We start from the raw sequence: 24,544 nt of genomic DNA, 5'->3' as shown, positions 1-24,544 counted from the left end.
TGACTGTAGCTAACCTCCTTGGACGCGTCTGCAAGAGGAAAATCGACCCCAGATTGAACAGAATGATAGTGTGAATGGCAGAAAAAGAGCCAAAGACAACTTCCAAAGAGGTACAAGCTGAACTTCAAGTCAAGGTACATCAGTGTCTGATCGCACCATCCGTCGTGTTTTGGGTGACAGTGACCTCCCTGGAAGAAGACCCAGGAGGACTCCACTTTTGAAAGAAAAACATAAAAAAGCCAGACTGGAATTTTCTAAAATGCATATTGACAAGCCACAATGCGTCTGGGAGAATGTCCTTTGGACAGATGAGTCAGAACTGGACCTTTTTGGGAAGTCACATCAGCTCTATGTTCACAGACAAAAAAATGAAACTTTCAAAGAAAAGAACACCATACCTACTGTGAAACACAGAGGAGGCTTGGTTATGTTTTGGGGCTGCTTTCCTGCGTCTGGCATGGGGTGTCCTTGAATCTGTGCAGGGCACAATGAAATCTCAAGACTATCAAGGCATTCTGGAGTGAAATGTACTGCCCAGTGTCAGAAAGCTCTGTCTCAGTCCCGGGTTGTGGGTCCTCCAACAGGATAATGACCCAAAGCACACAGCTAAAAGCACCCAAGAACTGATAAGAACAAAACATTGAACTATTCTGAAGTGGCCTTCCATGAGCCCTGTTCTGAATCCTGTCAAACATCTATGGAAAGAGCTGAAACATGCAGTCTGGAGAAGACACCCTTCAACCCTGGCACAGCAAGGGCAGTTTGCTCAGGAAGAAGAAGAAGAGAAAGAAAGAAACAGTCTTTAATTGTCACACGACACTCCACAACACATGCTTGCACACACACACACATGCACATGCTTGATGGTGGCCGGTGAAATGGCTCCTCTGCTTTTGACCCATCCTGGCTTGTCCTTCCTCCGGGGGCACAGCCAGGAGCAGTGGGCAGCGTACGTGGACGCGCCCGGGGACCAGGTGATAAGTGTCCATCGCTGGTCAGACGATGATGGGTGCATGTTTTTGGTGGGGGTCCTTACTGACGTGAGGTGGAGGAAACCCCATGTGAGCACGGGGAGAACATGCAAACTCCACACAGAAAGGCTCCTGTTTTTGGAAGATAACCCGCCGGAGCACGGTGCCAACAGCGCCCCAGGCGGGAATCGAACCCAGGACCTTCTTGCTGTGAGGCAGCAGTGCAATGCACTGCGCCACCGTGCCACGGGCCAAACTACCTGTTGACAGGTGCAGAAGTCTCATTGAGAGCTACAGAAATTGCTTGATTTCAGTGATTGCCTCTAAAGGTTGTGCAACAAAATATTAGGTTAAGGGTCCCATCATATTTTTCCAGGCCGTTTTCGAATGTAATTGATCTCTTGAGAAATAATTGATCTCTTTTCACAGTTCCTTTGCTTTACTCTGACATACCAAAGGCATGCAGGTATACATGAGAAAAATGCTTTTAATTTAATCACTTTTCAGGAGGAATGAAGTGTTGTTTCAATGAGCTGTAAGGGTACCAACCAATTTGTCCATGTCTGTAGAAGTCCCCTTCCAAAACCTGGTTAATAGAGATGTTTTTAGTAATTTAATAGATAGGTTTGCTATTTTTCAATCCAGGCCTTAATATGCATGTACTGTATATAACTGTTCATAATACCACCACCACCCAAAATCCACATTATAGTGACGCTTTTCTTAGGGTACCTTCTGAACATGTGCTAAGTAACGGCTACTTTACATTTTATATGAAATTACTTTTTGCAATTGTCACACAACATCTAAAGCCCGACATTGGCTATGTAGGTTGCCAGCGGGAAGCGTTGTGACTTCCTGTTTCTGGTCTCTTACGTTAGCAAGGATGTAGCCATGAGAGCTGATTTGCCGAAGTTCAAAAGTCACTAGAATCCTGAGAAACCTCATAAAATTCAAAGTTTGCAACCATTTTCTTGGTATAACATGTAAAAGATCGTCTTTCAGTTAAAAATGAAGGGAGCCAACTTTTTATTGAGGCCTGCGTTGGAAATATAGCAAATCTACAGTATCCTTTAATGTTCAGTTAGTCGTCTATGGTAAATTAGAAATATGTTTTAACTTCAATGTCATCAGTTGCATAATTATCATCATTTCATAAGACTCAGTGACAGTTTCAGTGGTGTTTTGTAATTCACTGTTAACCAATAGTTTGTTAAGAATTACGAAAGTGACATTATCTGTTAAACAAATATGATGATGGGATGTGTTTTGGTGTTGTGTTCCAGCTGGAGAAGGTTCTTCAGCAAGGAGACATCGGGGAGTGCTGCGAGCCCTACATGATCATGAAGGAGTCTGACTCCTCGAAGGTAGTCTGGCCGTCAAACCGTTTTAAGCTTCTTTTTATTTATTTTTTATTTATTTAAATGTTTTAATTTAATTTTAATTGTAATTTTTTTTTTTTTTTTTTTTATTTTTTTTTACATCTCCCGTGGTTGGCAAAAGACATGCAACTTTAGAGCCATGTAGCTGTCTAGACTTGAGCATTGCTCAATTCTGTCTAAAGCGTTGCAATATTTGCAGTTCGCTCTTGGGGTATGGGCAGATATCCACTGCAATGAATATTTACTACTTTTAGAATATATTCAGTGTGTATATATATATATATATATATATTGCTGATGTGCAGTGTGTACATTTTCCCCCCCACAACAAATTAAACCTCACATATGTAAATAAAATATCATTCCAGCAGGAAAACAAATTTCACATCCAGGATTAGACTTTAGATTTTAGTGTAAAAGTAGTATGTGCACACATTTAGTGGAAGTGATCACAATTTTCAAATCGCATGGATTTGAATGGAGAGGGAGCGATCGGGGCACATTTTGCGCACCTGTCGCCCTCTCCGACGGCACCCAAGATGCCCGTGCCAACGGTGTGCGATCGGTGTGCCAGAACGGTGTGTTTTTATTTTATTTTACATCTGCAAGTGGAACACAAAACAAGCGCGTATGGAACGAATCCGTGCGTAATGGGAACACTTTCTCCATTTCTTCCGATTCAAACAATTACAAGGCTTGAAGTTAAACAAATGAGTCAGTATTCTGCTGCAATTGAAGGCTTTTCTTTTTACAGTTAAATTCATTTAAGATATGTTATTCATATCAATTCATCTCATTTCATCATAACTTGTGGGCGTGGCCTCCAGGAAAGAGCGGTTTATGTGTGGACTGTGTCCAATGTTGTGTAAGTCATACTATAGAATGATTTATTGCTTGTGTTTAATGAATAATACAGAAGATAAGGAGCTTTGAAATATATTGCATACTAAATCACAATTTTGCCCAATAAAAAGCAATTCGATTTTTTTCCCAAATCGTTTAGCCTGTGCCGCGCCACATTGTCTCCCCAATGCTTTCCGTTGTTATGTGACTTAATTAAGTAGAAACTGGATGTTTTTGTGTAAATCCTGCACTTCTGCAACAGGGAGACTTTCCCGATCAGACTTTAATGTGGCAACGTTGGCGCGCGATGACGTTCTTCCACTTCCGCAGAGGAGGTCAGTTGAGTAGGCGGTGCTTCAGTGCGGCTCAGGACACATTGCGTTCGCACCGATAAAAGAACGTGGCCATATGCGGCCCAGACCGCCTCCGAATGTGGTCTGAGCGATCGGATCTCAAACCGCATCGAGGACACATTGGATGCCTTTACACCGGGCATTAGAGCTGTCCACTTGTGATCGGATCACCAAAGATGCAGGTTAATGCCAGGTGTGGACGGGGCCTAAATCCAAAGCTTGGCTCCTCATGCCTAAGAGAGAGAGTTGAATACTTTAAACATGTTGCCTGACAATTAATACACAGTTGTCAATTGATGATACTTTCTCATCTCTTCATTTTAATACTTAATATACAATGTTGTTAAGAATAGTTGAATAAATAAATAATGCTACACGATTAATAGGAGGCTTCAAATAGACCCCGTGATCGGTATTGGCCGATTGGTGATGGGGGCCCCAAAAACCCTGATCGGAACACCCTTTTTTAAAATATATATATACTGTGTGTGTGTGTGTGTGTGTGTGTGTGTGTGTGTGTGTGTGTGTGTGTGTGTGTGTGTGTGTGTGTGTGTGTGTGTGTGTGTGTGTGTGTGTGTGTGTGTGTGTGTATATATATGTTTGTTATTCATTGTGATGATTTTTTTTGTTGAGCTTTTTATAGTTGTATACGTTTTGAGTTTATAAGAAATAGGAAATATATATATATATATATATTTTTTTTTTTTTATTTTTTTTTTTAGACTATAATTTTGAGAAGGCCCAGTACAATTTCCCTAATGAATCTTTTTTTTTTTTTTAATCATTATATGCTAATTTCTCTGCCTGGCGCAGCACAAGGAGAAGCTGGACAAGCTGCGTGCGCAGGCGGAGCAGGCGTGCGGTCGTCTCGGCCGGTTCCGGATGCCTTTCGCCTGGACGGCCATTCACATCCTGAACATCGTGAGCAGCGTGGGAGGCCTGGACCGCTCTGACCCGGATTCGGACTCTGGTGCTGCTCAGACGCTTTGCCCCCCGCGACGCCACATTCCCGTGACCGAAATCCACCCTCTCACCTCCGGCTGTGTTTCTGCCCGACAGAGAGAAAAGGCCACGGGACCTGGAACGAGCGGAGGAAGAAAGGCTTTGAGAGGATGAGCGTGGGGGAGGACATGTGCAACTTCGCCACCTTCCGCCCGGCGACGCTCACCGTCACCAACTTCTTCAAGCAGGTCAGAGCGGATCCTCACCTCCCGGACTGGAACCACCGGCGTTGTTTTCCACGCGGCTGCGTTTGTCAGTTTGTTCGGTGCCCGTGTTTGTTCTGCTTATAACTTGAATGTACGTTGGAAGGGTTGTTATCAGAGTACTGTACCTTTAGACACCGGAAATACTCAAAATCAGTCCCTCACACTTATAGTTAAAACAATAAAAATTGTGAGTGGTATTTATTTAAATCTTCATTGTTCTCCCTATGTGACTAAATTATACTGTTTTGGCCTAAGACAACATCTTTAGTGGTCTGAATCTCGTTGTTTTTATTATATCTATATCCTATAAATTTTTTTTTAATATATTTGGTATTCAAAATGATGTTTTTGGAATTCCACCCCATGTAATCTCACACACCATTCTCGTGCGTGTGTGTGTGTGTGTGTGCGCGTGCGTGCGCGTGCGTGTGTGCGTGCGTGTGTGTGTGTGCGTGTGCGTGCAGGAGGGTGACAGACTGAGTGATGAAGACCTGTACAAGTTTTTGGCCGACATGCGCCGACCTTCCTCCGTTCTGCGTCGCCTGAGGCCCGTCACAGGTTAGACACACAAACAGAGAGGTTCGAAATAAGATGGAATTTGTTTTTATTCGAGACGGCACCGATCCGATACCAGCAAAAATGGTGAAATTAAAAAAAAAATGCTGGATCTGAGGAAAAAATAAAAAATAAAATCTGATGTTGTGATCCATGTTATTGGCCGTTGTATTTCTTCCTGCATGGTAGAAAAGGATTTGTTTGAGTACTTTTAGATGGGCATCTTAAGCCAAAATAGACTCATCATCATAATTATATTGCACTAGTTATATTGGATTTCTGTCAGTTTCGGATATCCAAGATGTGCTCTGTGTCAGAAAATTAAAAAAAAAAGTGGTATCGTGCAATCTGTAGTTTTTATTCACTGCGTCAACGTGTTGTTTACACGTACATTCGGAAAAGCATGTATACAGTTTATTTCTAACCCCTGTGTGCCGCTGATATGTTTTTTAATCTTTTCCTTCCTCTCCGTTAGCCCAGCTGAAGATCGACATCTCTCCGGCCCCGGATTCCCCTCACTACTGCCTGTCCCCCGAGCTGCTGCACGTCAGGCCCTACCCCGACCTGCGGGTCCGACCCACCAAGGAGGTGCTGGAGTTCCCCGCCCGCTACGTGTACACACCCCACACCGTCTACAGGTGAGCGCACGCACGCACGCACGCGCACACACACACCAGCATTCAAAGACTTAAGGCGATTAAGTTTTTTTTTTTTTATTATTATCATAGATAATACAATAATAGTTGGACAATCTCCCGAATGGAGTACTACGGTCCACAGCTCTTTCTCATATTTTTTATCAACAGAGCAAACAGCCCCTTCTGCTTTGAGCCAAGAAGGATTGCAGTGACACAGATTATTTTAAATTCACATTAATACGTAAACATATAATTTTCTATAAAAGTACAACATTTGAGGTTTCAGCGTGTTTATGAAAAAAAAAAATATATATATATTTGTCCTCTCCTTTTTTAAGGGAGACCTGGCCAAGATAGGCAGCAGAACAAAGTGACGACACAACACAACAAAAAAAGCAAAATACAGGAGCAGGTTTCCAGTTGTCAGGGAGAAAGCAGCTAATCACACACAGTGACCGCCTCATGATGTGTTCACTTTAGACTAAAACAACATTTGAAGCATTTATCCGACTGTTCGGGCCAGAAGATGCAGAGCGCCAAACTCTGCATGTGGATTACGGACGGTATTCCAGATGTTCCGGGATGGGAACAGTACAATGTTTGTAGGATAAATATGATGCCAGCGGGTGGAGTTGGGGAGCGGGTCTGATGGAGGTCAGGTCCTGGTGAGTTTCACCAAGAGCTCCGTAGACGCCGCCTGTCTTCCCTCTTCAGATACTGTAAGGGCAGAATAGCGCGTTGAACATGACGTAACATCACCTCGGCCGTTGGTCTGTGTTTGGACGCACTGTGTTCTGGAGTTTGGAGAGCAGCTGGTCCTGCGCCTCCAGGATCTCCTTCTGGGTCTGGGTCAAATACTGGAGGCTTCTCAAGATGTCCGAATGCTCCTCCGCTCGCTCCTTTACGACGGGAAGAAGCTTAATTCATGTTGATTTTTCATGTATACGACACATGGTATATCACCGCAGATTGATAAGCTCTCTGACATCTCTGAGAGCAGATAAGTAAATTCAACACATTTTTATTGGAAATGTTATTTTGGGCAGCGATTTCCTTTTAAATAGTGGTCGGCAAGGGTACTGCTAGTGGGCTTCCAAATCAACCACAAAACGTACGTGTGTGTGCGCGTGGGCGTGTTTTATATGGTATTTCATTTTTTATTTAACTATTTGAAAATGCATCACCCCTGTGATAAAACAACGGAAGAGAATTTAAGAGATTTTTAAATTGGCCGTGACTCAGGAAGGGTTTCGGAACATCTCCGCCCATCTGCGGTGAACCTCGGAGCGGCATATCTACATACACCCTCTCTCGTCTCTCATTGCGGAAACGGTCCCCAGCTTCCCCTCCTACCTTCAGCTCTTGAACACTGGCTGGGCGCGCCTGATGGAGGTACGCCTCCAGCTCCCGCACCTTGGCTTTAAGCTCCGTCTCCTCCCGCTCTGCGCCGGCCAGCCGGTCCTGAGTCATCCTGGTCTGAGCCTGTAGCCCGGCCATCTGGGCCTGTCAAAAGAGCATCTGCCTCCTTTATCCTCTTCCCCCTCCAACTGATCCCAGTGCAGCTGGCGGCTCCGCGGTGTCACACACACACACACACACACACACACACACACACACACACACACACACACACACACATGCACTGTGGCTCTTTAACGCCATTCTGGAATGGCTTTAGAGATCTAAGATGCAAGATTTACTTCGACGAAATCAGCGAAATATGATTTCAAAGTTCAGCCGCATTAATTACTTAGTAAAAGGACGTACGGAGGAGGGCGCCATGCCCGCATGCTGTAGTGCACACATTGAAATCATGCATTCACACAGATTACCCGTCGCGTGACTTTGTTGTTTTGTTTTGCATTTTGGCAAAGCAGCAAACGGCTGCTTTATTATGTCTATCCGGCCGCCCCTGTCTCCCTCTCTCAGTGCTCGTGGAGACAGACGCTTATCTGATAGGATTTGAGATACTTGCTGCACTGCCGCTGTCTTGCTGCTCCCTCACGCTGTTCTGCCTCAGGGATCCTCAACCTTTTACACACCGAGGAGCCTTCATTTGATCCAGATTAGGCCACCCACCCCATTTGACACGTGACACGTGACACGCGGTTCACTTCCTACCGTCAGTTGCCCCAGCGCTTCTTTGATGTGGCTCTCGTTCTCCCCGGCCAGCTCCATGTCCGCCAGGAGCCACTGCAGGGCCCCATCACGGCTCCTCATGGACTCCTCGATCCTCGCCATCTTGCTCCCGGTGGTGTCGTAGACATGGGCGAGGGACTCGCTTAGCTGTATCATGCCGAACATCAACACGTTGACTTCCTCTTCTTCTCCTCCTCCTCCTCCTCTTCGAGTGGCCGCGCCCTGGGCCCTCTGGAGGGGCCGCGCGCCGAGCCCACACAGACACGCCGCCACGCAGAGCAGACGCAGGGCCCAGTGCTCCATCTCCGTCTCGCCGGGCCTCTCACCGCGTATACTCTTAAACTTACTTACTTATATACTTTTAAAAAACCCCTTTTGGCGCAATTCGGTCAACTGGGCGGGAGAACCGCGGTCCCTCAGTCCCGGCAACCGCTGACGAAAGTCACTCGGGTCCTCTGTTCCCCAGACATGCAACAGCTCACACAGTGAGTCCACGCAGTCTGCGTTACCTATAATTAAGTCACGGTCGTTGTGCCTTATATTGGATGCAGGGGCGAGTGTGTGCAATACTGTGGTGAAACGTTAACTCGGCTGCGGTCCAATCAGATTTCTCTGCTGTCGCTGTGGTCTCGCTGACCTCGGCATGAGGTTCCCCCCGTGACACAACTGACCTATAGAACTAATTGCTGTCTGTCTGTTCTACAGTTAATAATAATATAGCTGTATGTCCCTCACAGAGCCTGAGCAGAACTGTGATTCACTTTCAAATGGCGTGTGTGTGTGTGTGTGTGTGTGTGTGTGTGTGTGTGTGTGTGTGTGTGTGTGTGTGTGTGTGTGTGTGTGTGTGTGTGTGTGTGTGTGTGTGTGTGTGTGTGTGTGTGTGTGTGTGTGTGTGTGTGTGTGTGTCCTGATGACCAGAGGAAATCATCCATGGCAAAAAAAAATTTGACCTGAAGTTACCTCTCATGTTTGACTTGGATAGGAGTTGAGGTCACGCTCACTGTGCAGATGTCACATGCAAAAATGGACACGAGCACAAAAGCATAGCTTTCTTTTTCCTGATTAGGAGCTTATATAAAAGGCGAGATAAGGTACCATATTTATATGGTATCTTAATATGGTACAGTATCTCAATTAATATTTACTAGACATGAGATGATTGTTCCCGGTGATGGTGTTTAAAGGGTGTTAGGAAGGATATTGGTTGCCAAAGTGGGTAGAAACCAAGAACGGAGAATTTCGTCTTCCTTTCACATTGGCCAAAACCAAAAACTGTTTGCATATTCTTCTCTGACTGCAGGATATAGAAAAAAAAAATCTATATTAATATATTATTTGGGTTATTTAAAATCCCTCGTTTTTCTCCTCTCTCTCTCTCTCTCTCGGTCAGGAACCTGCTGTACGTGTACCCGCAGAGTCTGAACTTCAGCAGTCGCCAAGGCTCCGTGAGGAACATCGCCGTGAAGGTCCAGTTCATGGCGGGAGAGGACCCCAGCCAGGCCATGCCGGTAAATGGATCCCAAAAAGAACCGGAGACCCCCTCCCGCCCCCCCCCCCCCCCCGACTGCCATGCTCTCAGCGCGTTGGCATCCCGCCCGCGGCCCCGGGGCCTCGAAATATGACGTCCTCTTGCAGGAATTGGCCTTTTATGCCTCCATGCCTTTTATGAGCAGCTGGGAGATTAAGCAGCAAGTCTCTCTCTCTCTCTCTCTCTCTCTCTCTCTCTCTCTCTCTCTCTCTCTCTCGTTCTCTCTCTCTCTCGCTCGCTCGTTCTCTCTCTCTCTCTCTCTCTCTCTCTCTCTGTACAGTTCAAAAGCTGCCTCAGATCTTTCTTTCGCTTGGTGGAAAAGAATTTGCATACATGGCTTGGGTTGTTCTTAGCGAGTGCCTGAGGGTTTGCCCGAAGCCACCACGGCGGTCTGTGTGTCGAGTGCCGAGATCAGAGCCGTGAAATAAACGCTCACATGTTTAAAAGATGATTTTAAAACTGTCAAAATAGTCAAAGTAAAAAAAACAAAAACTTGACCACAAATTATTAAATCAGGAAATGCATTGAAATACATTTTATTTAATGGAAAAAATAGATGTGAAGCTGAAACATTTGAATAAAACACAGAAAGCTAATTGTGCTAATGCTCCCTACTGGCTCTGACGACACTGTTTAACAGCCACTCTTACCATCGTGACAGGTGATCTTCGGGAAGTCGAGCTGCGCCGAGTTCATGAAAGATGCGTACACTCCCGTCATCTACCACGACAAGTAAGACACTCTCACCTGCTGAGTTTTTTTTTGGGGGGGGGGGGGGGGGGGGGGGGGGGGATTGTTGCGACTAAAAATGCTCCGGTTTTGCAGCATATTCTCTCGAAACTTATGGCATTAAAATTGCAGGAATGGGCAAAAGATGTAAGTCGCAGGAGAAACAAAGCTGTTTTTATTTTCCTTAGTTTTGAAGAGAGACATGTATTCACTCAAAATGGAAATAATGTAGTCGTCATCTACAGTCTTTTATTTTCTTATATTTTATTTTCAGTGCTGTAAAAACGGCATTAGATCCAATAATGAGTCTATAAAACTATAAAACATGTTTATGTGCTATTGCATCTAGGATAGAGTTAGTCTGCAAGTGGAGTTCAACTCCTCAACCTCATCAAGAGCTGCTTGCAACAACCCTGTCCGGTGGACGACCTGTGGAGAGCACAGCTTTTTTGTTACACAAGACCGCCACCAATCCCCCTCTTTGAAGAACGATCTTACCATGTTTTTGTCCATAAACAACTCATCATCATTACTTCTCGAAGAGGGGGAGAATCAATGAGGGTGAGACAAAATGAACGTAGAGACATGTACCTGGAAAATCATGTACGTGAGGTGTCCACCGGTGAGTGCACGGGTCCCAATTAGTTCTGGTCGGAATTATATTGTGGCGCCTCCCTGCAGCGGAAAGCGCCCCGCAGCCACCCCTGAGTCCCACAGCTGTATAGACACTCCAGGGCCGCGGGGAGGCTCCGAGCACTACGTCCTGCAGCCACAGCAGCATAAACCGGTGCCAGAGAGCACAAGGAGGTCCCGCACCCCTGAATCGCATACATACAACCCCCCCCCCGTGCAGGCACGCGCAGCACCTGGGCGGCGGGCCCCAGGCACGGACCACAGGCCCCAGGCCCGGAGCCAGATCCCAACACATCCCGACACCCTGCAACAAACAAAAAAAACAACTTTCAATTCAACACACATTATGCACCAAATCTAAATCAGCACTATGTGAAGGTGACATAGACAAAGTTTAAGCGGTCTATTGATTTGGACACTTAATGCAGGGAAGTCGCAGCAATTTTGCAAAGCTACAACTTCCCCTACATTTTGCAGAGATGGCTTGAATTTGCGTTAATAATGTGCGATCGCAAAACCCTGATGTTCCGGACGGACTACTAAAGAAAGATTCTGTGTCTCGGTGCGCTTTTCGTAGATCTCCAGAGTTCTACGAGGAGATGAAGATGAAGGTCCCAGCCAACCTGACGGACAACCACCACCTGCTGTTCACCTTCTACCACATCAGCTGCCAGCCGAAGCAGAACACGCCCCTGGAGAGTCCTGTGGGCTACACTGTGAGGAGACGACATTTAAACGTTTCTTTTTTTTTTAGGTTTTTTTTTATTCAAAACCTCCACCGAAGGGTGAAGTAGAGCGGGAATACCGCGGTTTGCTTTTCAATTTGACGATTACTCCTCCGAATTTGAAATCTGAACACCGAAGACAACAAATCAACCCAAACAAATCAACCCAAACAAATCCAGCAGCAAAAACATTGAAACACAGCTAGTAGTAGCAACAACATTAAGTCACCTGAGATTTTCGAATAATGTTAAAGAAGGTTGCCGTTTTTGAAAATATCTTTTAGTTGGTCCCCTATGTGTGTTTTTAATTTTCTCCAGTCTTCAAGACTTGGGTTGATTACAGGTGGATCACATTTTACTATCGGGTAATGTGACGTACAACCAAAACTCTTTTGTTTTTCCGATGTCGGACCTCATATTGAGATATTCCAGGTCATATCTTCCGATCGTTCATCTGTTGCCTGTGCTTAGAGGTTGTGTGTCGCATGCTTTTCCTGGCAGTGGATCCCTCTGATGCAACACGGCCGACTGCGGACTGGCTCCTTCAGTTTGCCTGTTTCTGTGGAGAAGCCCCCGCCCAGCTACTCCGTCCTCACCCCCGATGTGAGTGGTTTATTTGCCTTGCGTCCCCTCTCGACAGGGGGATGAAGAAATTGGGATTCCTTCAAAATTAAGTCATGAAAACATGTAATTTACCTTAATTATTATTATTATTATTTATTATGATTAATCTTTTATATATGATTTTCTTTTATCGTATTTGTTGACTACGCTAATTAAATATTGAACCGATTAAGTTCTATTTCATGCAATTATTTTACGCGTGCAATTTTATACAGCGCAGCCCCCGGAGCAAGACAAGGGCCACATGTGGCCCACATTATTATTAACTGTTCTAAATTGTTGAAAGCTGTTTGTAAACTGTGGCTGAGTGTTAAACACGTTGCATGTGTGTTTGCGGCAGGTTCAGCTGCCAGGCATGAAGTGGGTGGACAACCACAAAGCGGTGTTCAACGTGGAGGTCACAGCAGCCTCCTCAGTTCACACTCAGGTACCGACGCTCAGCCTGAACTTTCTGTATCCCCCCCCAACCCCTACTCTGCCTTCTACTCTGCCTTCTAAGTGTTGTGCTTGTTTTCCCCCCAGGACCCTCACCTGGACAAGTTCTTCACACTGGTGTACGTCCTGGAGGAGTACTCGTTCCCCTTCCGGCTCAAGGACGTCATCATCACCGAGGCCAACATCGAGGGGGAGCTGAAGGCCAGCATGGCCGCCCTGAGGGGCGCGCTGCTGGACACCTGCGTCCGATTCCTCCACCAGCTGCTGAGCAAACTCATCCTGCTCATCGTCTACCCTCCTATCATCGCAGGGCAAATCGGTGGGCAGTTATTTTCTTTTATACAAACATCCAACCTTTACCTGTCAGTCGAGGAGACCACGCCCCCAGATATACGCCGTTTTAAGCCTTAATATGTTCTCTATGTTACAATATTTCTACATTTCTAAAATCTCAATCCAAACACCCTTTAGGTAAACTTAGATATTGAGACCCTCAAGTTTTATGGAAAATATTTTGGACCGTATTTCTAGTGAGAGGTTTCTGCTTTTTCCATCGACTTCCACCGAGTCCATTTTTATTATTATTATTTTTTGCCTGGAGCAGTATCTAGTGGCCATTGGCCTAATTGCAGCTTAAAGCACTTTCGCATTGGCTTCAACGCCCATTCAAAACCAAATTTGACCGACCTCAACAGATATGTGTCCGCGCTGCCGACGAGAGATTTAAACGTTCATGCTCAACTCCTCCACAGTGAACCTCGGCCGGGCGGCTTTCGAGGCGATGGCTCTGCTGGTCAACCAGATCCACAAGAACCTGGAGGGGAACCAGGACCAGCACGGCCGCAACAACCTGCTGGCTTCTTACATCCACTACTGCTTCCACCTGCCCAGCGCAGAGCCCGCCGCTCCCCCCGCAGGTGAGTTTTCAAAGCCTCTCTTAGTTTATGGTTCCGTTCAGTTGGACGTCATCCTTCGGCCGTAGTGTAGCACGGTAAAGATCTCCATATTATGGTACAGTATGTATTTTGCTGTATTCCTCAACTTGGAATTTTGAATTCATTGGTAGATTTTGCGATGAGATTTTGATCTCCCGTGGCCCCGGCGTCACTTACAACACTTTTCAGTGTGTCTAACTTTCTCCCACGTTTGGCGGTCATCCCCGTCCGAGGTGTCACTAATCCCCACCCGCTCCCCGGTTAAACCTCTGCGTCCAGCTGGCACCCCGCCCTATGAGCTGCCCATCCAGTACGCCACCTTGTCGCGGGCCACTGCGCGGCCGAGCAGCCTCCACCTGTCGCGCTCCAAGAGCATCAGCAACTCCAACCCGGACCTGACCACCTCGCCCGCCTCCCCCGACGAGGAGGTGCAGCGGATCATCGGCAGCAAGGTGAGGGTTCCACCGCTTGGGGCAGGTCTGACATTTGGAGCGGCTGATGAAAATACTAAGTTAGGAGTGCCCAGGTGTTTACCTGCTAAAACCTCGACTGAAATTGGGTCTACAGGCGCATGTTAGGTGAGTGTGAATCCATCAATGATTAGTTCAAAAGAGCTGTGGTCTGTTCGATGTTTAATGGTTGGACTTGGTATTCAAATTGTAGTAGCAATTGTGGCAAATTACAGCCCACTGTAAAAAGAACAATTAATTTATATTATATCACCAGGTCTTCTGGGTTAGGGTTAGGGTTATGGTTAGCCCCGCCCTACCTTGGGTTAGGGGCTCACCCTGCCCTGCCTCCGGAGCCACTGCCCCCACCCCTAGACGGACGCCAAACAGAGTGTCAACATTTCGGCAAAGTGAGGCCGCGACGCCGGCTCCTGACTGCCTGCTTTATCGTCGCTTCTTATGTGTTTCTGCAGCGGAATAGAAAAAATAGGCAACGCTGAATAGGACGAGGCGGTATACTGTTATAATATAGAAATTATGATGGGAGAGGACTGTGGTTATTGTAACATTGTGATATAGTTGAGTGTTGTCTTTCAGGACGTTTCTGAACTCCATATACTGATCTAGACGTTGTAGTTAATGCCTCTACCTGCTTGGTCCTAATATCCACATAAATAATGACTGAATGAATAATGAATAATGAAGCACCAATATTGTGATGTTTGAATTTGCCCATATCGCCGAGGCCTATTACTAACGCTACGTTCACGCTGCAAGCCTCGGTGCTCTGTGATCTGATTTCTTTAGTTCGGCTGTTCACATTATTATTATTATTATTATTATTATATATATTATTTTTAAATGTGGCCAATATCAGATTCCGGCATGGACGGGTCACGGTCCTGAACTGACCTGCATGCGCGGAACAAACAAAGACGTCACACACGTCGTACGGAAGTAAACATGGCGGGCAAATGCACCCCACCGCAGTGCACCTCCCTCTGCTCACCGGTCCCACAGTCTGGGGCGGAATTCCGGGTGTAATCTCGGAACACAGGGGAACTTTGTTTATTCATTTTGCGTCCCCGGTCCGTGGACATTTTGTGCGCTGCGGTCCGGTCCGTGATCATAGAAAAGTTGTGGACCCCGGCTCTCAAGATTGACGTAAAAGACGCACGGATTCTGACTTGACCGTTCAGACTGAGGTTGTGTGCCAAAAAATGAGCCCTGTGTCCGATTTAGGACCGCATATGAAAAGTGGCACAATTCCCAATTGAAATGATCAGATTCTGTGTGATTTGCGCTGTTCACACTGTTATGAGGGGAAAAAAAATAAAATAAAAATCTTAGTCACATATGAGCAAAAAAAAAATCTGATTCGGGCCCCTTGTGCCTGCAGTGTGAACGTAGCCTATATGATGACGTAGCCTGTATACTGATGTGAGTTGATGAGTTACCGTTTGTGACATTTTCGCCGGTATGATTCTTTGTCTTTTTATCTCTTAAAATGGTCGACTCTCTCAGCCCACCTCCCTGTTCGCAGCGTCCAGGGGAGCAGGGAGCTCCACGTGTTATTGCACCGACGACGGCAATTCCGCAGTTGCGCTTACTCCTGTGTTCCCTTGCTTCCTATCCTTCCTCTGCCTCCCCTCCCCCCGACTCCCCTCCCCTCGGACTCCTCCCTGTTGTCCCCTCCCCCTCATTGTGCGTGTGCTTGCTGGCGCCAGGGTATAGACCGATCCCACTCCTGGGTAAACTCTGCTTACGCCCCCGGCGGGCCCCGGTCCGTGCTGCGTCGGAACCCCAACTCCAGCTGCGAGCTGAAGCAGGTGCCCGATCCCTCCCTACCTCCGCCCTACCTACACTTCACCTCTTCACTGCCCATGCTTGAACCCGCCGCCTCATCCTCTCCACTGTCCCCCCCTACGCCCGGCAACCTCCATCCTGTCCGCTCCTGTGTGTCTCCATAGCTCTCACCCCGTCACATAAGCAGCTCGACAGTTTCCGCATCCTCTCTCTCTCTCTCTCCCGTCTCCAGCACGTGTCTTTTTTTCATTTTCCACCCGCCACGACAAGGTTTCATCGGCTCCATTTGCCTGAAAGTCAGCCCTGGCGATTTCAGTTCCCCCGCCACCCCCCAAATCCACTGAGAGTTTTTGTTTGTAGGGAATTTCTCCGTCTCTTATCTCATCTCATCATCCCCATCCGTTCTCTCACACGCCGCTTTGTCCTCCTCCCTGTGTTGCTCTCCACCCGCCCCTCCACAACCCCCGTGCCAGGCCAGCGAGCGCAGCTGCAATCGCATGTCTGCCTTTCTGGACAGCACCACCTTGTGTTCAGTGCCCACGAGGCAGATTGCCAAGAAGGTAAAAAAAAACAAAAAAAAACCAAACTGGCAACCATGCATTTTCACCCACTAACACATTGTTGTCGAACATTCATCATCATCGCCATCATCATCATTGTCACCCTAATCCACTTCAGTGTGATCTGTTGGTTTTGTGTAAAGATTTATATATTTTAACTTTTTTTTGGACTAAAGGCCGGTTTTAAAATGTACGTACGCCGTCACAGTCATTAGATTAGATTCAACTTTATTGTCACTAGTAGAGTACAGGTACAGAACCAATGAAATGCAGTTGACATATTAGTTGACAATTAATTGTCATTAAAATAATTGCGATTGCAAATTGTCTTTTTAGTTAATTTAATGCCCCTCACACCGTTGTAGTGTAATGTTATGATTATTTAACGGTACTCCCACCTTGTGGAGGAGACATTTATGAACAGAATTTACACATTTATGAGCGCTGGAAAGTGAAAAATGTGGGTTAGACCGTTTACAGATGAAATACACCTTTATTGACATTCTATTTGTTGCGACATTTCTTATATTAGTTTAAAATTCCCGCATTTACAATTTGAATGGAAACATATGATTGTGGACTCTAACAGTGTTACACAATGCTCGAATAATTGCTTTGAGGCGGTTTATGTCGTAATTGTGACGGCTCTGTGTGTGTGTGTGCGTGCGCCCAGTTGCTGCACGAAGAGCTGGCTCTGCAGTGGGTGGTCAGCACCAGCGCGGTGAGGGAGGCGGCGCTGCAGCAGGCCTGGTTCTTCTTCCAGCTCGTGGTCAGTGGACGTCCCCGATGATTTAAGAGCCAGATTTTGGTCGCAACAAGACGATATTTTGACTTTGGTTTCTTCCTTCGTCCGCCCCAGACCAAGAGCATGGCGCACCAGTTGTTCATGTCCTCCCGGCTGGACGTTCCCCGGCGCCAGCGCTTCCCGGACCGCTTTGTGGACGACGTCGCCGCGCTGGTGTGTGCCATCAGCGCCGACATCGGCAGCCGCTACCACAAGGTGCGACGCCGACCGCTGCGCTTCACCAGTGGGCCATCGGAGCCGCTCCGTGTCGGCCACCACCTTTAAACCACTCTCACCTGTGTTAGAGTGAAAAAAAACGCACTCCCTCGACGTGCGGTCAGGGCTTTCGGGCGCTTTATTTAGAACAAAGTCCCTCTAATACAACGGCTGCCGGACATTCGGGCCGAGAAAAATACACGACGGTCTCGCCCGTTCTCATTGTGCTCCTCTCTATCTCCATCGTTTTCCCTCCTTCCCTCACGCCCCGTTTCTCCCTGTTTTACCGCCTGCTCCTTTCCCAGGATGTGGAGCTGGTGGAGAGATTAAACAGCAGCCTGGCGTTCTTCCTGAACGATCTGCTGTCGCTCATGGACCGCGGCTTTGTCTTCAACCTAATCCGCACCTACTATAAACAGGTACGCATAAGTGCTCTCACTCTCTCTCTCACACAACTCTCCCCTTCACACACCAGCCCTGTGCGCCGTCTCAAATCCAGACGTGACCGACCCCGTGGCTTTTCCCCTGGTGGCCTGGTTGACCCGGTTAAACATCCCTCTATTACTCGTCACCGCTGATGACCATTTTTGTGCTTCACGCTCACCAGATCGGCAACAAGCTCCACACCACCCAGAACCCCAGCCCCCTCAACGCCCTGCGGATGGACTTCACCCGCATCGTCTGCAGCCACGAGCACTACGTCACCCTGAACCTGCCCTGCTCCACCCTCAGCCCCCCGGCGTCTCCCTCGCCCTCCACCTCCTCCACCACCTCGCAGGTACTGGATGACACGAAAACTTACAGTTCTTTTATTTAAATTGTTTTAAATACGACCCCACCGGTTACCGTGCGGCCCCCTTGGGGTCGTAGTGAGAATTGCAGGATATATTTTTATTTTATTGCTTTACATTTTATGCAGGTATATTTTTACGTATGTATTTTTTTTAATGTATTTAACTAAATATATTTCATCAACACCGCTAATTATGGTGAGTTTTTGTAAGAGATTTTCCATGGGCGGTCTCAACTTACTCTTCCAAAGAAGGTCGTACCGTCAAAACGGGTTAAAGAGTCATGATGGTGAAGATAAAATATCCTAAAACAGAAAGTCCATATACTTCATCCTTGACAATTTTATTTTATTTCTTCCCCCGCTTTCCCTCATTTTTCTTTCCACTCCTAATAAATCACATCTTGACTATCGGCGTTGTTACTCTTCCGTTTCACCGAATAACGCAGAGCTCAGCGTTCTCCAGCGTGGCGCAGGACCAAGGCGTGGCCAGCATGTTCGACCTCTCCTTCCCTTTCCGACAGCAACACTTCCTGTCTGGTCTGCTGCTCGCCGAGCTCTCCCTCATCCTGGAGCCCGACGGAGAGGGGTCAGTTGACGCGCGCGCATAATATATCAACTGCATATTTCGCTCCAAAAACGTAAGAATAGATTTTGACCTTTCCCACAAAATCTCTGCTGACATTCAAAGAATGCGGCTCGGTAGCTTTTATCATATCAGTCAGACTTATGAACTAGTTTTACCTTTAAGGTAAGAATAACTGCTGGGGAGGGTATTTAATATTACTTACATTGTTGGATATATTTCAGGTTCAGAAACTTTTTTTCCCCCAGTTGAATACTTTTTTATCTTACCTAAACACTTTCCATGTTTTAATATATTTATTTCACAAAATATATCACTCAACACCACTCTTAATGTTTTGAGCTTTTTCCTTTTAAATTTTATATATATTTTTAAAATATTTTTCCCCCTCACCCTGCAGCGTGTTCTTCCTCCATAAGAAGGCCATCAGCGCGGTGCACTCTCTGCTGTGCAGCCACGACGCAGACCCCCGCTACACTGACCCCCAGGTCCGGGCCCACATCGCCCAGCTCTACCTGCCCCTCATCCCCATCGTCATGGAGACGCTCCCTCAGCTCCACGACTTCATAGGTCGCTTTTTAAAAGACTATGTACTAACTAACATGAATGTGTTTATGGGCTTCACGGCGTCTGTAATGACTTTTTTTTTTTTTTTTTTTTTACAGACAACACTCCCAGTCGTGTCCGCCACGCCTCCGCCCATGCCGACGACGCCGACCCAGACAGCGGCAGCGTCATCAGTCAGTCTGTTGCCATGGCGATCGCCGGCTCCCCGTTGCCGCATGCCAAAGCCAACTCCTTTGCTCTGCCTACGGTGGTGAGTCAGAGCGCCAGGGGTCAGGTAGCTCCACGGGGGGTCCCGCAGACTGACTCCTCCGAGGCTCGCCTCCGTCTGAGGGGGAGGCAGAGCCGAGCGCGCATTCCTCTCGCGTCTCGCTGCTAAGGGGGCCCTTCCCCCTCTGGGCCCCTAGAGGGCACTCTATGCACTGGCTTCTCTATGAGAGCCCCGAAACCGGCAGGTTTAGGGCTCTATAAAGGGGAATTTTAAAATCAGCACTTTGTATTCATGTCTCCTGCAGGTGTAAATCCTAGGCTTGGCCACAAATATTATATGATGTTGATTCTTAAAGCACAGATTCAGTCTTTTAGTAGAACGATGCACAAATTCTCTGAATGCCTATCAGGGTTGGTTTAAAACAATCGATACTCTGATACACAATACATGATATACAATATTGACTTTCTTAAGAAGTTATTCTAACTAGTTAACATACATCAGATGGTAGTAAATAGAATTGAATCGTGCCCAATACCCCTAAATCTTAAATCCACCACAGTCCCCCCTAATACTTAAATTATACAAAAATCAATAGGATTTTCCAATATGGATCAGAGCAACTTTATTAGGAATTCTGTAAATTAATTAACAAATAAATTATTCATTAATTAATAAATACGTAAGTAATTATTATTTGAATGTGCTGTTCGGTCCACGTGGTTGCGCGCCCCCGTGTGTGTGTGTGTGTGTTGTGTGTGTTGTGTGTCCGTGTGTGTACACACACACGGACACACACACACGGTTCCACCCCGATGCCCCCCCCAGGCCGGGCGCCAGTCCAGCTCTCTGTCGGCGGAGTGCAGCCGCACGCTGCTGGTGTGTTTCCTGTGGGTGCTGAAGAACGCAGACGCCGTTCTGCTGGAGCGCTGGGTGTCCGACCTGTCCGTGCTGCAGATCAACCGCCTGCTGGACCTGCTCAACCTCTGCGTGTCCTGCTTCGAGTACAAGGTGCAACGAGGGGTCAGATAAAAAAAAAATAATAATAATGGAGAAAAGTAAATTATGAGCGCGAATACTGCCAGACGGTGCAGATAGACAGGAATGCACCGGGGGAGTTGCTAGACTAGACTAAGCTGTGGTCTGTGCAATCTTTATTCTTTGCACAATGCGCTTCGCATGGATAATTGCTGCTCTGCCGACCGCACTGTCAACAATTTGGGAAGATAAGCCTGTTCGTCTACAGTTAAGCTTCTAACTTATACAGCAATAATGTAGCAACACAACTTGTACTCCAGCTTTCTGCCCCATATGAACACTGAAATAAGTACTTTTCCAGATCAAAAAGTATTTTGGAGGACAGGCAGTATGTTGATATTATCGCCATTTTGCGATATGAGGCTATGGTCCGAGATTTTGGTTGTTGGTTGTTAAATGTGGCCTTTAAGGCTGTACTACACAAAAAGTTTCCTTTGCGTAAATATCGCCGTTCTCTGCCACAAAACATTCTGATATGAGTTTTTGCCGACGCCGTCCAACTATCTGTCATTCAGTTGTTTTTTGGGGTTTTTCTTTTTTTATTTGTCTTCCTCTCGACTCGTCCCGTGGCTGGCGGTGGTCCCAGGGGAAGAAGGCTCTGGAGAGGATCAACAGCCTGACGTTCAAGAAGTCCCAGGACATGAAGGCCCGTCTGGAGGAGGCCATCCTGGGCACCATCGGGGCGCGGCAGGAGATGGTCCGCCGCTCCCGAGGTGAGAGCCGGCGCGCGCCCCCCGTCGTCGTGGTCTTTGTTTGAGGTTCCGAGGAAAGCGGGGTTTTTGCGCCGGGGAAAGTGCGATTCATTTTAAATGTGTTGTCTTTTTTTTTTTTTTTTTTTTTTTTTGGTCAGAGCGGAGTCCTTACGGCAGCCAGGAGAACGTCCGATGGAGGAAAAATGTCACACACTGGAGACAGAACACGGACCGAGTGGACAAGTAGGTCATTTATTAGCATTAACTGAGCCACACGGGACGTTTGCATCACTCGTTGACGACGTGATATTTTTCTCTCTCCCTCATCAGTAACATAGGGGTTTTTTTGGGGGGGAGGGTTTGTGGTTAGGCTGATGAAGCCCATATTTTTAGACGAAGCCAAAGTCCATATTTTTCTTCTCTTTTGTTTGAAGTATTTTATTCCTTAAAAAGACATAGCTGTTATTAATTTGCAGGAATAAGGCCTCTGACGCACAGTGGCACTGTGCCCTTCAAAAACAACACCATTGATATGATGCACCTGACATCAGCACAAATGAAAACATTAACATAACGCGACAATCTTCAATGCAAATGTGCTAAATCCTGGCATCGCTGACAATTTTTTAATTTTTTTTTTATTGTATTGTCCCAATTACCTTATTTTGCTTGGTTTCTGAATTCTATTTGGGAAAGCAGAAGTCCCAACCCTCTAGTACAGAACTAACAAACTACTACAAATGACGTCTCGAGCTTAGTGACAACCGTGAACGCGCGTCTCGTCTCCAGGACTAAGGCGGAGCAGGAGCAGGAGTCCGTGGTGGACGGGAACCTGGCGACGGAGGCCTCTCTGATCGCGCTGGACACACTGGAGATTATAGTGAAGGTAAGAAAACAAACAAACAAAAAAAAAATCTATATATATATTTTACCTTCACAAACCAACCATTCGTCTGTTTAGCTTCTCCTGGCGTCTCGTTACGTTTCTTTCCTGTGTCTCAGACGGTGGTGGTGTCGGAGCTGAAGGAGAGCGTCCTGGGCGGGGTGCTCAGGGTGCTGCTCCACAGCATGGCGGGGAGCCAGAGCGCTCTGTTCCTGCAGCACTGCTTCACCACACAGAGGGCGCTCGTCTTCAAGGTCGGGGGGCCCGCTGCTCACGCCGATGCCAACAGAAATGTTTGCTCGACCTCAATAAGTGTCCACGGAAACTCTTCCGCCCGCTTCTCTTCCACTTGAATGATCATGCGCGAAACACACTCATACGTTATATACATTACACACACACACACGCTCACACACACTCGGTGCTTGTAATGACTCATCCTCTACAGAAGGTCCTCTCCTGCCTAAGAGCCGTGTATTTTTATTTCCCATGTTCCCTTTTGAATTTTTAATAAGCACCTCGTGTTTTTTCTTACTCTGACGTTACATCATAGCCGGTTTGTGAAGTACCGTGTGTGTGTGTGTGTGTGTGTGTGTGTGTGTGTGTGTGTGTGTGTGTGTGTGTGTGTGTGTGTGTGTGTGTGTGGTGTGTGTGTGTGTGTGCGCGTGTGTGTGTGCGTTCGTTCGTTCGTTTGCGTGCGGGTACGTGTAGTTTCCGGAGATGCTGTTTGAGGAGGACACGGAGCTGTGCGCCGACCTTTGCCTCCGTCTGCTCCGCCACTGCAGCAGCAGCGTGGGCTCGGTCAGGAGCCACGCCTCCGCCTCGCTCTACCTGCTCATGAGGCAGAACTTTGAGATCGGCAACGTGAGTCCCCGCGCCCGTCTCGCCCTAGCGCTTTGCAGGCTCTGTGGGCCGTGTACGTCTGGGCCTGCTGTGTGTTTTACAATAGGGCTGCGAAAGAACATCAATATACATTTTGGTGTCACAACTTTTTGATTTATGATGCTGTGCCAGAATGTGTAAAAATGAATACTTACAAATGACAAACTAGTTAATCAAATTTTTCGTTGTTTTCCAGTGTTCACCTGCGAATGCTACAGTTCGCTATTTTACAGTAATATTGTAGTAAGATAAGATGGTACTTTGAAATTTGGCGGTGGTATAATGGTGCAGTACTATATGAGCTGTTTTATTGTACCTTAAAGGAATGCTTCACTATTATTCAACCCCGACCTTTAGTAAATGAAGCGATGAAGCGGTGCAACTCCCTGTTTCTAGTCACTTAGGTTCGTGCAGATGTAGCCGTAAGCGCTGATTCTCAGAAGTGCTAAAAAGTCAATAAAACCCAGAGAAACCTGATTAAAAAAAATAATAATAAAATAAAAAATGTGGAGACTGCCTGACGGTCCTGGGAGTTTTTTCAAAAAGGGAGATTTAACATGTTTTGTTTTTAAAAGGCATAAAAACAAAACATGCCCCATTGAACTGCATTCAGGCAGGACAGAGAGAAGCTGCAGATCAGTAGTTTCTCATCGGCGAGCGTCCAGTGAGGTTGTGCTACGAAAAGCTATAAATGGTCAAAATCCAACATTTTGAATAAAGCCCCGGGTTGAGAAATGGCGAAACCTGTCCTTTAGAGTATTCCAACATAACAATATCATAACGCATCATAAACCTTCTAACACCGTGTGCCCGGTGCAGAACTTTGCGCGGGTGAAGATGCAGGTGACCATGTCGCTGTCCTCCCTGGTGGGAACGTCGCAGAACTTCAACGAGGAGCACCTGCGCCGCTCCCTGAAGACCATCCTGACGTACGCCGAGGAGGATCTGGAGCTGAGGGACACGCCCTTTCCAGAGCAGGTACCACACATCCTCACGTGAAGCTCTGCGTGGCGGGGTCAGGGATAGTGAATCGTACCTCATTTAGTTGAATATAAACCCATAAGAAGTGGTTAATGAATTGTATTCATGGGTTTTCACAGCATCTGTAGCTGAGGTTTTTTTGTTTTTTTTTTTTTTTTTATTGTGATAGAAAAAAATCATCGCTGTAAAAACATTGATGTGAGCGGAACGTGAAAAAATGATCGTTCTTAATCTTTCAAACAATTCACGTGACTTTATTCAATTGCTTTATTGAAAATTTCAGGCAAAAAATTGCTCCGGGAGAAATTGCTGGAATAATTCAATTAAATAATTCTAAATAAGTCGGACTCAATATCCGCTTTGAACACAGTGTCTCTATAGTACCAGGTTTCTCGCACATATAT

General features: G+C 46.7%; 1 protein-coding gene across 1 annotated transcript in view; it reads left to right on the top strand.

Moving 5' to 3' along the window:
* Positions 1-24,544, top strand: part of dock6 (dedicator of cytokinesis 6) — a 41,453-nt gene that overhangs the window by 10,068 nt on the left and 6,841 nt on the right. Inside the window, exons 10-37 of the mRNA XM_080009860.1 lie at positions 2,258-2,338; positions 4,363-4,519; positions 4,609-4,739; positions 5,222-5,315; positions 5,788-5,950; positions 9,480-9,597; positions 10,279-10,349; positions 11,557-11,695; positions 12,206-12,307; positions 12,669-12,755; positions 12,851-13,082; positions 13,516-13,680; positions 13,978-14,150; positions 15,875-15,976; positions 17,187-17,282; positions 17,373-17,513; positions 17,819-17,932; positions 18,121-18,291; positions 18,753-18,892; positions 19,290-19,459; positions 19,555-19,706; positions 20,493-20,675; positions 21,289-21,415; positions 21,553-21,637; positions 22,184-22,280; positions 22,397-22,531; positions 22,989-23,141; positions 23,979-24,137. Of these exons, the coding sequence (XP_079865986.1) occupies positions 2,258-2,338; positions 4,363-4,519; positions 4,609-4,739; positions 5,222-5,315; positions 5,788-5,950; positions 9,480-9,597; positions 10,279-10,349; positions 11,557-11,695; positions 12,206-12,307; positions 12,669-12,755; positions 12,851-13,082; positions 13,516-13,680; positions 13,978-14,150; positions 15,875-15,976; positions 17,187-17,282; positions 17,373-17,513; positions 17,819-17,932; positions 18,121-18,291; positions 18,753-18,892; positions 19,290-19,459; positions 19,555-19,706; positions 20,493-20,675; positions 21,289-21,415; positions 21,553-21,637; positions 22,184-22,280; positions 22,397-22,531; positions 22,989-23,141; positions 23,979-24,137 (3,738 nt within the window). The remainder of the gene's footprint in view (positions 1-2,257; positions 2,339-4,362; positions 4,520-4,608; positions 4,740-5,221; positions 5,316-5,787; positions 5,951-9,479; positions 9,598-10,278; positions 10,350-11,556; positions 11,696-12,205; positions 12,308-12,668; positions 12,756-12,850; positions 13,083-13,515; positions 13,681-13,977; positions 14,151-15,874; positions 15,977-17,186; positions 17,283-17,372; positions 17,514-17,818; positions 17,933-18,120; positions 18,292-18,752; positions 18,893-19,289; positions 19,460-19,554; positions 19,707-20,492; positions 20,676-21,288; positions 21,416-21,552; positions 21,638-22,183; positions 22,281-22,396; positions 22,532-22,988; positions 23,142-23,978; positions 24,138-24,544) is intronic.

Source organism: Zeus faber (genome assembly GCF_960531495.2).
Source record: "Zeus faber genome assembly, chromosome: 11".
Lineage (NCBI taxonomy): Eukaryota > Metazoa > Chordata > Actinopteri > Zeiformes > Zeidae > Zeus > Zeus faber.
This window is presented reverse-complemented; position numbering and strand designations above follow the sequence as displayed.